Below are 13,208 nucleotides of genomic sequence, written 5' to 3'. Positions count from 1 at the left end.
TGTAGTAAAACAAAACTTGAAAAATGATAGTCAGCTATGGACAAAAAAAAAGTGTTGCATTGTTTAAATCCCCACCCAGTGAAGCATCCAGAGGTACTTTTACCTTGTTTTATGAGGTCTTTCACTGGCAATCTTTCATTCTTTGTGCCTATGAAAAGTGACTGTTTCCTCAGTCTTGTTACTGTTCAGCAAATAAAAGCAAACCAAAACCTTGATAAAAACATATTATATGGGCAGTTTATGCATTCTGGTAACCGAAAAGAAACTTAAATGACATTCTCTTAGAGGTACTACCAGTAGTATATATAGAAAATTTCAGTAGCTCTATCCAAGAATCATACATAAGAAAGATTCTAATTTTTTTATTTTATAGTCTTACCGTTATCCAAAATGTCCACACATTCTCTGAATGTAGCACCTCTTCCAGTAAGAAGAGCAGGCAATAGAGAGGCAGGAGGGTGACGACCTAGATGTAATTCCAAGAGAGAGAAAAGCTGAAGAGCAAGTATGGATGATCCACCTTCTTCCAAAAAGCCCCCTGATGATGGTTCTTCATTCAGTAATTCAGACCACAGTGTTTTCAGTGTTCCTTCAGAGGTTTTCTTCGTAAAATCTTGTTCGCTGTGGACTAATGGCACAACACAAGACTGGACAGAAGGAACATCCACTTTTCCTGAAATGTTTCAAAGGAAATTAATATAATATTAACAATTAATTGACAGAAATGTAAAATTAAGGTGTTTTTGTACAAGTTCCCATGCTGTATAACAGTTGGGAGAAGCTGTAATTTATAACATAAAACATATTCTCAAAAGTGCATGAGCAAATTAGGAAAAAAGAAATAAAAATGGTCAAAATTACAATTAAGAAGCCAAAAATAAATCACTAATCGGCTACAATGTTTGAGAACCTGACTGTGATTGATTTTAGGAATTAACAATGGAATGGCCCTATGAATGAGAATTGTAATCATAATGCAGCAATTTATAAGAGGTCTGAGGGGAAGCTTAGCTTTTCTATTAAGAAGATATACTCGTTTACATGAAGCTGATGTGTTTCATTTACAGGAAAACATCTCAGTCTGAAATCCTTCATGGGACAGGATGTGCGAAGAGGATTGAAAAGATTCAAAGTAGAACAATTTTTGATAGTTTTTGTATAGATGGTATACAAGCACCACTGAACTGCACTATGAACTTCAATAAGATACCCCAGAAAAATGTAATTGTACAGAAAATGAAGAACTGCTCTTAGAATTTCAAGAATCTCTTTTGTAGCAGGTTCTGCAAAAATGTTACTCCTTTCTGTATACAAATATTGTGCACAGACTATACTGATAAAATTACAGGATACATGGAAAAGTGTACAGGTGTAATTTTATTGATCAGCATCCAAGAACACAGTGGATAGCTTGAAAAGCATTAATGCAGCTGTAGCAAAAAGGATAATAATTTTTTGTTGTGTACGTATGTTGGATAGCTGTCAATTGTCTGTCCCACCTTCAGACTGCAGCTCTGATAGGTAATATTCTGCACCAAAAGATAACGTTTTGTTGTAAAAAGTTGTTACAGAAATATAAAAATGGCAAGCAGGTGTCACTGCCAAAATATAGTGTGATGGAAACCCCATTTATTCAGTGAATTGAGAAAAGCATTAAACAGCAGATAATTTCTCATTAATCTGGTGTCTTTAGACACAAAAATCTCTTGCCTACTTAATTACACTAGATCAAAATTGTTTTTCCTGCATATAAGGAAACACCTTGATGAAGATCTGAGGGAACTAAATTAAACTGTTATAGTGCAGTTTTTCCACACTGGGCAGTGAGGGGACAAGATGATGTAAGAAACTGCAAGTAGAATGCAGTTCAGATACACATACACTAACTTATCAGAAGTATCCAAACAGCTATTAGTAGATGTTAATGTGGCATGTGTCCACCATTCACCTTTATGGTGACTTGATCTCACTTCGGACACTTTCACTGATGTAACAGGTTGTAACACCGGAAAGACATATCCTCCTATTTCCATCTATTGTACCATAATTTTTTCCTTATTCTGTTACCTGAAGATATAACATTTCTGTGTCTTTATATATTGTAATTGTTTTAATATTTGTATATATATATATTTTTATGCATTTATGTTGATGTATAATTGGTTTGTTTTGTAAATATTATTTGTATTTTACGCTGGGTCTTTCCTAGGGAAAACTATGCTATCGAACGAATACATCGATAGTCGTGTGAAGAATGAAAGTGTGTAGGATCTTTGGTAGTGTTAACTCTGCCGCGTGGAGTGCGGGCAGCGAGGGGGAGTCTGGTTGGAGTAGTGCGATTGAGCTGGTGTGTTGTGTGACGCTCCCGCAAGTTGCCGGGCTTTCGGGGTTTGGCAGCATGTAATTGCGATCGAATGGCTATGATGGTTTCTAGCACGGTGTCGCAGACGGGAAGCATTAGCTGGCACACATCAAGAGCCCGTTTCGCCTGGTGACCGTGTCGAGAAGAAGGCGCGCCAGCGTCCAGCTTCTGCAACAGCGATGGCCGACAATGAGTGACTGTCGCCACCTCCTCGATCGACGACTTCAAACCTTCAATCAACCAACAAGGAAGACTAAAAGCACGTAAAGTTTCAGAACTGTATGGCAGACCTCAGCTTTTCAAACTGTTCCATTTGCCTCGCAAAATTACAGCAACTTAGCATGAACCTTTGTTGCTCATTGTCTCAATTGCATTGCCAAGCAGGGTCCCTTCCTTTCCCGAAATGAACCCGAGTGTCGTTGAAATTCAAACGCCAGCATTAAAGCATTATAATTCGATTTCACTGCTTTAATTTCAAAGTTCAGTTAAAGTATTCATAGCTGGCTACAATATTTAGATTACACAAGCACAAATTAAGAGTGCGAGTTTTGTTACCGTATTTTAGCTTACCTGTGACTGCAGCTCAGCTTGGTACATACAAAATTTTACTATTGTTAATTGTTCAGAATTATTTAATTCAAGTTCAAAGTTAAATCTCTTATTTCTAAATTGTGTAGATTCAAGTTGCTTTTGAAATGATTGTTGAGGTAGTCCAAGACTAACCGTATTTTACTGAATTTCGATGTGCTTCAGAAAGAAAGCTCACTATTAACTTCAGTCACTAAATTAACTTTTGATTTTCCGGTTTTATTAATTCTTTTGCTAAATTAAGTCAGAGTGTAGCGAAATTTATTACTTCTGACAAACTTTCAGTTTTCACACTACACGTGTCAACCTTCAGTTGCCACGCTTCTAGTGCTAATTATATGTGTAATAACCTTTCTTTTTCAGTTACTATAGTAATTGTCCTTAGGACTGGCAACCGTAATTTCCCCCAAATCTCAAATATCTAATTACCGCTAGTTAATTGTTAACATAACGGCCGCACATTTACTTTCTTTATTAACTTTACCCCTTTTCAAAATTAATTTCCACCAGTTTCATTTGCATTTTTCCTTTCATTTAGATGTAACCCTTTCCTCCCTCTTTAACGACAGATTAACTTCGGTGACGATTGCTTTCCCAAATTTCCATTAGGTACACGCGGATTAATTTTTCACTGTCATTAAGGTCGATAAGTGAGGGGGAGGTTACCAGGTCTGTTCAAAAAATTCAAGAACTCTCATAATTTCATGCCAATGGTGTGTTGGAGTGAAATGTGGTTGGAATCCCTGCAGACACCTGTGTTTAATGTGTAACTGCTGGAAGTTTCACTGTTGTATGTCTGTTAGCTATTGTTCAGTGCTGTATTTAGTAGAATGTTGTGTCACACAGTTTGTGAATTTTGAGATGGCAGAGTTAGAGGAGCAATGCATCTGCATTAAATTTGCGTGAAACTCAAGAAAACCTTTCCAGAAACACACCAAATGATGCAGAAAGCCTACAGTGATGAGCACTTAAGCCAAACTCAGTGTTACGAATGATTCACACAGTTTAAAAATGGCCGGAGGAAGTTAAAGATGGCCCCCATTCAGGATGCCCTTTGGTGTCTACCAATTGTCAGCAATGTCAATGAAATCATGTGCCAGTAGAATACTCACTGTTGATTGCACAAGAACATAACATTTCAGTTAGATCATGTCATGAAGTCCTGACACAACATCTTGAAATGCATTATGTTGCCACCAAGATTGTCCCACGGCTCATGAGTCAAGACCAGAAAGACATTCGCCTTGCAATCTGTGAAGAGCTTTAGGACTGTGCAAATGAGAAGGAAATGATCGTTAAGAGAACCACTGCTGGTGATGAGACATGGGTCTATGGTTATGATGTTGAGACCAAGGTTCAGTTTTCACAATGGGTTGGGAAAGTTTTTCCAAGATAAAAAAAAGCTCATCAGGTCAGGTCACATGTCAAAGCCATGCTGATAGTTTTCTTTGTCTTTGAATGATTAGTTCATCACGAATTCATGCCACAGCTACAAACTGTTAACCAATGGTATTATCTGGATGTGTTCCAATGCCTGTCAGAAAATGTGTGAAGGAAATGGCCTGAAATGTGGCAAGACAATTCATGGTTCTTGTGTCACAATAACACACCTGCACATTCATCCCTGTTGGTGCATGACTATTGCACAAAAAATGAAACCAGTGTGCTGTCTCATCCTCTGTGCTCTCCAGACCTGGCATCTGCAGACTTTTTTTTTTTTTATTTCCAAAGTTGAAAACCCCATTGAAAGGAGAAAGATTTGCAATGACAGATGAGATAAAAGCAAATTCGCAAATGGCACTTCGCGTGATCCTGTAAGAGGCATACCAATACTGCTTGGTGGCTTCAGCTGCCAGAGGCTGCAGTCATGTGTGTGAGTTGCTCTGTTTGCGTGCGTGAGTGTGTGTGTGTGTGTGTGTGTGTGAGAGAGAGAGAGAGAGAGAGAGAGAGAGAGAGAGAGAGAGAGAGAGAGAGAGAGAGAGAGAGAGAGAGAGAGATTTATTTTTGACAAAGGCCTTGGCCAAATGCTCATATTGTGACAGTCTTTTAGTTGTTCCTATCTACGACTCACCATTTCCGCTATATGGTGAGTAGCAACTTTCCTTTTCATAATATTGTTATACTCCATCCTGGATTTTCCACTGCTAAAGAAACTAAGTATAGTCACTGTGCTAACTGGACTGCTGGTAGCACTTTGGAACTCATGAGTGATTCCTTCCAATGATTTCATGCAGTTTTTTACAATCGCTCTCCGCAATGCTCAGTGGTTCCTGCCCATCACTGCCTAAGGCCTGCCTGGTCTGGGTTGAGCTGTGGTTCCATTTCACAGTCGTATCATCAGCATTCTGCATGGGCAGCTTTAGAAGGGTTGAAATATCCCTGATGGATCTGTTACCCAGGTGACATCCAATGACTAGCACAAATTCATACCCACTGAGCTCTCCTCACTGACCCATTCAACTGATGTAGTACATCTCTACTGACAACACAATATCCTCGACCTCTTTTGACACTTGTGGATCCACCTCTTGTGACATGTAGTGATCAATTCCACATTACTTAGGGGTGTCTGGATATTTTTGGTCAGGTAGTGCGCCAACAACAAAAGTAACAGTACCATAATTAACTAGGTTGAATTGCAGTATATATGCAAAATATGATCTTATCAAGCAGGAATATGGAGGGATTAAATTACAGCAAACAATTTTTTATATGTAGATATCTTTTACCTGTATCCATAAGTTAACACAAAATGTATTTAACAGTACAAAAAAGGTTATGCTTTAAAAAATTAAAAAGAGAGAGAAGAGGAGTCATCTTGCATACTTTAATTTCTGCACAGTTATCTAGAACATAAATTAACAATAAATAACTAGAATACAATGAACAACCATTTAAATACAAAACTGTTGGTCATAAGTTTGTATACCTGTAAGAGTAGTCGTGAACTCACTAAATGTCTCCTCCTCTCTTTCTGAACTTATATTATGCTTAAAGTTCAGAAATGACTAAAAAACTGACTATTTACATCTGCAAAACATTCAGATGTTCATGCCAGAGAAAATACAATGGAATTTGCCTAGTAAAATATATAGCAGATACAAATAAACTATGAATGATACAGAACATGGTTGTTATTTGCACATGACTAATCAATAACATTCCTCAACAATCAGGCCACTTGGGTGAAATATTATTTATTCCTGAAGTAAAGCATGTTTCTCTTTGTGCCCTTGTTGTTTTTATATCTTCTTAAAATTCACAGAGTATTACACTATACAAGATTCTATGAGCGTGTTTTCTAAGTAAGTACTGTTTTGAAATTAAAACAGTGGTGATGCAGTGGTTAACAAGTCAGGCGGCAGACTTTTATGAGGAGGGTATTCAAAACCTGGTACAACATTATGACAAGTGCCTCAATATTGACGGAAATTATGTAGAAAAGTAGATTAAGGTACAGGCTTTCATGTAAAAATAAAATTATTGGGATATCTTAGCACGTCGTTTTTTAATTTCAAAATGGTACTTACTTAAAAAACATGCCTCGTATAAGTCAGCTGTATAAGGATACGGAAATAACATGTTTTTTCCCAAGATGTAGGAAATGTTGGAATAAATTACCATGTCTTGTGAGAGGAAACTTCTTAAGTTCAACAACAACATCAGGAACATGATCCACAGGTAAGACGTCCATAAGGTGCTTTCGCAGCTGAGAGCAGTCAACACATTCAGAAACAGCCAAGATGAGACTGGAATCCACTAATACTGCGCAACATATTGCACCAGAAGTCAGCCTTGTTGCTGTAGTTTCTATCAGTAACAAGTCTAATCGGCGTCCCCATCGTTTTGTCATTCTATCATGCCGGCCTATGTAGAAAAGATGGTCTGGACCCACCTGAGGAACATAACAAGATTGGTTATGATTTTGCAGCTAATTTTCCTTTGCCAGATAAAACTGCCAAAATGAAATGAAATAAATTCTCATTTATAAATTGCAGTATTATTCACTTACTTAATCACTGACTTGACAGGAAATAAATACAGAAATAAAGTAACAAACATTCAAATCTTTGTTACTGAAAGCAAAGAACAACACTAAACTCTCTTCAGTGACAAAATGTAAAGTACCAATGAAAATTATATGCATGCATTTACAGTTCTCATCAGTCAACATATTAACTGATGAACTCTGCATACTGACCCTCTTCATCACACCGATAATTTCAGCTGACAAGAATCTAGAATCTAAAGATCAAACACTTCTCAGTATTCCCTCTGCTATGATAATGACAAAGTAATGAAAACACAATATTACAGTGTTGTTGTGGTGTTTAGTCTGATGACTGGTTTGATACAGCTTTCCACGCTAGTCTATTCTGTGTAAGCTTCTTCATCTCTGTTTAGCTACAACAACTTGCATCCATTTGAACCTACTTACCGTATTCAAGCCCTCATCTCTCTCTCTCTACAATTTGTATGCCCCACAGTTCCCTCATTTATCAAACTGATAATTCCTCGACGCCTCAGGATGTGTCCTCTTAACTGATCCCCACTTTCAGTCAAGCTGTATCATTAACTCCTTCTCCCCTAATTCAACAGAGCATCATTTGCCTTGTCCACAGATTTATGTCATTACCAACTCACAATGTTTTTGTTTTTTCTTCCTGAACATTAAGTCCCTTTCCAAATTTCTCCTTGGTTTCCATCACAGTTTGCTCAGTGTAAAGATTGAACAACATTTGAGATAGGTCCCAACCTTGCATTACTCCTTAATCAACTATTGCTTCCCTTTCACGTTCTTCAGCTCTTGTAACTGCAGTCTGGTTTCTGCACATGTGGTAAATAACTTTTCAGGCTCTGTGTTTCACCCTGCTACCTTCAAAACTTACAAATGCTACAAGCATAGGTTTGTCTTTCTTCAACCTATCTTCTTATATAAATTGTTGGGTCTGTATTTCTCTTGTATCCAAACTGATCTTCCCCAGGATTGGCCTCTTCAAGTTTTTCCATTCTTCTGTAAATAACTGATGTCAATATTTTGCAACCATGAATATTAAACTGATGGTTTGATAGTACAAGCAACTGCCTTTTATGGAATTGGAAATGTTACATCCTTCTTGAAGTCAGAGGGTAATTCCTGTGTCTCCTATGCAGTATCTCACACATCAGGTGAAATAATTTTGTCATGGTTGCTGTCCCAAGGTTCTCAATAATTCTGAAGAAATGTTGCCAACTCCAGGAGCCTTGTATCTACTTAGGTCCTTCAACATCCTGTCAAATTTTTCTCCAGTAACATATCACCTATCTCAGCTTTGCCTATTTCCTTTTCTCTTTCTGTAATACTGTCCTCAATTTTGTTCCCTTTATATAGTTCCTCTATATATTTCTTCCACCTTTCAGCTTTCCCTTCTTTGCTTAGTGCTGGCTTGCCATCTGAGCTCTTGATATCTGTACAGTCACTTCTCTCTTCTCCAAAGATCTCTTTTATCTTCATACAGAGAGCATCCATCTTTCCTCTAGTTATGCATGGTTCTATATCCTTGCATTATTCCTCTACCCATTCCTGATAGCCATCTTTCATTTTCTGTCAACCAAACGTTTTACACGTATTTATTCCCTTTGCCAGCTTCATTTGCTACATTTTTAAATTTTCTGCTTTCATCAATTAAATTTAATATTTCATAATAGGGAAACATTCCACGCGGGAAAAATATATTTAAAAACAAAGATGTGTGACTTACCATACGAAAGCGCTGGCAGGTCGACAGAAACACAAACAAACACATACATACACACAAAATTCTAGCTTTTGCAACCAATGGTTGCTTCGTCAGGAAAGAGGGAAGGAGAGGGAAAGACGAAAGGATGTGGGTTTTAAGGGAGAGGGTAAGGAGTCATTCCAATCCCGGAAGCGGAAAGACTTACCTTAGGGGGAAAAAAGGACAGGTATACACTCGCACACACACACATATCCATCCGCACATACACAGACACAAGCCGTGCGGATGGATATGTGTGTGTGTGTGTGTGTGCGCGAGTGTATACCTGTCCTTTTTTCCCCCTAAGGTAAGTCTTTCCGCTCCCGGGATTGGAATGACTTCTTACCCTCTCCCTTAAAACCCACATCCTTTCGTCTTTCCCTCTCCTTCCCTCTTTCCTGACGAAGCAACCATTGGTTGCGAAAGCTAGAATTTTGTGTGTATGTATGTGTTTGCTTGTGTTTCTGTCGACCTGCCAGCGCTTTCGTATGGTAAGTCACACATCTTTGTTTTTAAATATAAATTTAATATTTCCTTAGTTAATGAAGGATTTCTATAAGGCATTGTCTTTTTATCTATTTGATCCTCTGCTGCCTTATCTGTTTCATCCATCAAAGCTACCCAATCAGTTTCTGTCATATTCCTTTCCCTCATTTCAGTCCAGCATTGCATAATTCTCCCTCTGAAACTCCCAAAAATCTCTGGTACATTCAACTTTTCCAGGTCCCACCTCCTTAATTTCCTATCTTTCTGCAATTTCTTCAGTTTTACTCTGCAGTTCATAACAAATGAATTATGGTCAGAGTCCATATCTCCATCTGGAAATGTCTTATAACTGTGCAAAATTCTACCAGGTGGCTTCCTTTTTCATTCCTTCCCACCAGGCCATGTCCTCCTACTATTTTTTTCTTCTCTTCCTATTCCTACTACCAAACCCCAAATCACCCAACACAATTAAAGTGTTATCTCCTGTAGCTAGCTGAATAATTTTCTTTACCTCATCATACATTCTTCCAATCTCTTCATCATTTACAGAGATAGTTGTCGTATAAACTGGTACTACCGAGATTAGCGTTGGCTTCATGTCTCCCTTGGCTATAATAATGTATTCACTATGCTGTTCATATTAGCTTAACTGCATTTCTATCTTCTTACCCGTTATTAGGCCTATTCCTGCATTATCTTGGTCATATTTTGTGTTGATAACCCTGTACTATATGACCAAAAGTCCTGTTCTCTCTGCCACTGCACTTCACTAATTCCCACTATTTCTAACTTCAACCTGCCCATTTCCCTTTGTGAAACACCTAACCTACCGACCCACTAAGGGACCTAATGTTCCACACTCTTGATGACACTGTCCCCTTGAGTAGCCCCCATCTGGAGATCTGAATGGAGAACTGAAACTTCCTGGCAGATTAAAACTGTGTGCCCGACCGAGACTCGAACTCGGGACCTTTGCCTTTCGCGGGCAAGTGCTCTACCATCTGAGCTACCGAAGCACGACTCACGCCCGGTACCCACAGCTTTACTTCTGCCAGATGGTAGAGCACTTGCCCGCGAAAGGCAAAGGTCCCGAGTTCGAGTCTCGGTCGGGCACACAGTTTTAATCTGCCAGGAAGTTTCATATCAGCGCACACTCCGCTGCAGAGTGAAAATCTCATTCTGAATGGAGAACTACTTTACCCTGGAGGATGCCATCATCATTAAGCCATACAGTAGAGGTGCATACCCTTGCAGCAAAAAATTACAGCTATAGGTTCCCCCTATTTTCAGCCATTTTCAGTACCACAATAGCAGTGCCATGTTGGCTAGAGTTACCCGACCAGATCAATCAATCATGCACCCATCATGCAGACTGTTAATCCTGCAACTACTGAAAAGGCTGTTTTCCCCCATCCCCTTTTTTTTCAGGAACTAAAAGTTAGTCTGCCTATTGTCAAAATATAGGTACTGTTACTTGTTAGTAGGTTTAATATGAAAAGAAGTGTGCAGCTGACACTTGCTGAGAATGAGGTCAACATCATGGGATTTGGCGTAGGACCATGTGAAATTTAATCATGAGAATGTATTTAGGGGTTCCAAACATTTAAACAGGTCAGTCTCACCATGAGTCCTTATGGCAAAGATGTCATCAATGTATCTAAACCAAATGAGGGGCTGAAGGCTTGTGGATTCCTGGATAGTCCCTAGAAGAAATCCATGAAAAGGGTCACTTCGATGTCACACTATCGAGGCGAGTGTCGCAGTTGCTGATCTTACACTCCTATGCATTAATTTGACGAGGGTGGGACCCGCCATGACTGGATGGCCCAAGTGCTACACATTTATGTTAACATAATTATTTGGTGACAACTGATGATAAAGCTTTATGCTTACAAACCAGTCATGCAACAACTAAAAAATTACTCGCAACTGATGCAGATTTTTTATTCTATTAATATGTTCTTCAGCTGCAGATGTTTGCCTGATCAAATACTTTGTACTATAGGTTGCAGGTGTTGATCAACTAAGGCAGATATATGTTTAGTGGGTGCTTAGAAGACAGCAATTTTGGGATGGCTAGGGTAATTGGGTTTATGGATCTTACATTCTTTGTTAAAGTGGTCGTGTGCGTTGTGTGATACGTGCACGCATATGTCGAGAGCATTCTGGACTGCATATCACACAGTTGCACCACAGAGAATGCTTCACAGATGAAGGCAGGGTCACACAGTTGCACCACAGAGAATGCTTCACAGATGAAGGCAGGGTTACGCGTCCGGAAATCAGACAGCCGTTTATTTTATCACAGAGGTAAACCCCATATATTAAGAAGATACTGATAAGAAAGAGCAGGTGAATTACTCGCAACTGATGCAGATTTTTTATTCTATTAATATGTTCTTCAGTTGCAGATGTTTGCCTGATCAAATACTTTGTACTATAGGTTGCAGGTGTTGATCAACTAAGGCAGATATATGTTTAGTGGGTGCTTAGGAGACAGCAATTTTGGGATGGCTAGGGTAATTGGGTTTATGGATCTTAGAAAGAGGATGAAGAGTAGTGCTGCTGACCCTTCAAAAACCCGCTTAGAAGTACGTCTCTTGTCACTCAGTATTATGCTGCTCTTGAATGTATTAATCAGCTACTTTGACAAGGCTATGACCTCCTACAATCAGACCCTGAAACGAGGTGCACTCTGCGTGATATTTTGTCCACCACACTTAGAATAGCTTTTCCTCACTCCAACACTCCACATATTCCGGAATATCCTGGTCATATCCTATGCTCCTTCTCCACCCTATTTCCCTACCCTATTGTTCCTATGACTGCGAGCATCTCCACTGTAAGACTTGCCCTATGAACCTCCTATCACCACCTATATCAGCCCTGTAACTGGCAAAACATATATCTATATCTATACTCTGCAAACCACTGTGAGCTGCACGGCAAAGGGTACATCCAACTGTACCATATATTGGGGTTTCTTCCTCTTCCATTCAGGTATGGAGCACAGGAAGAATGATTGTTTGAATGTCTCTGTGTGTTGAGTAATTATTCTAATTGTATCTTCATGATCCTTATGTGAGCAATACATAGGGGGTTGTAGTAGACTCCTAGAGTAACCACTTAAGACAGTTCTTGAAACTTCGTTAATAGACTTTCTCGAGATAGTTTACATCTATCTTCAAAAGTCTTCAAGCCAGTGCCTTCAGTATCTCTGCGACTCTCTCCCACGGATTAAACAAAACCTGTGACCATTCATGCTGCCCTTCTCCATATAAGTTCTCTATGCCCTATTAGCTCTATCCGGTAAAGGTACCACATCCTTCAGCAATATTCTAGAACCAGTCACACAACTGATTTACTGATTTGTAAGCAGTCTCCTTTGTAGAGTGCTTGCACTTTCCCAATGTGCTACCAATAAACTGAAGTCTGCCACCTGCTTTAACCACAACTGAACCTACATGACCATTCTACTTTATATTCCTAAAAAGTGTTAGACCCAGATATTTATATGAGTTGGTCGATTGCAACTGCGACTCACTGACATTAGTCACAGGATACTATGTTTTTTCATTTTGTGAAGTGTAAAATTTTACATTTTCGAACATTTACAGCAAGTTGCCAACCACTGAACCACTTTGAAAGCTTATCAAGATCTGACTGAATATTTATGCAGCTTCTTTCAGGCAGTACTTCACTATAGATAAGTATGTCATTTGCAAAAAGCCTGATTTTACTATTAACATTGTCTGCAAAGTCATTAATATACAAAACAAACAGCAAGGATCCCAACACACTTGCCTGGGGCACACCCGAAGTTACTTCTACATCTGACGATGACTCTCCATACGAGATAACAGGTTGTGTACTCCCTACCAAAAAGTCCTCAATACAGTCACAAATTTCACTTGATACCTCATTTGATCATACAAATGACAATAAGCTTAGGAGTGGTACTGAGTCAAATGCTTTTCAGAAATCAAGATATACAGCATCTACCTGATTGCCTT

The 13,208-nt window shown here is 38.9% G+C and overlaps 1 protein-coding gene across 1 annotated transcript in view; it reads right to left on the bottom strand.

Annotated features, from left to right (window-relative positions):
- Positions 1-13,208, bottom strand: part of LOC126473852 (beta-alanine-activating enzyme) — a 446,532-nt gene that overhangs the window by 338,154 nt on the left and 95,170 nt on the right. Inside the window, exons 6-7 of the mRNA XM_050101181.1 lie at positions 6,572-6,845; positions 380-673 (exon numbers count right to left, since the gene is read on the bottom strand). Coding sequence (XP_049957138.1) covers positions 380-673; positions 6,572-6,845 — 568 coding nt within the window. The remainder of the gene's footprint in view (positions 1-379; positions 674-6,571; positions 6,846-13,208) is intronic.

Source organism: Schistocerca serialis, chromosome 4 (assembly GCF_023864345.2).
Source record: "Schistocerca serialis cubense isolate TAMUIC-IGC-003099 chromosome 4, iqSchSeri2.2, whole genome shotgun sequence".
NCBI classification, from domain to species: domain Eukaryota; kingdom Metazoa; phylum Arthropoda; class Insecta; order Orthoptera; family Acrididae; genus Schistocerca; species Schistocerca serialis.
The sequence above is the reverse complement of the archived record's forward strand: the minus strand, read 5'-3'. Positions and strand labels throughout refer to the sequence as shown.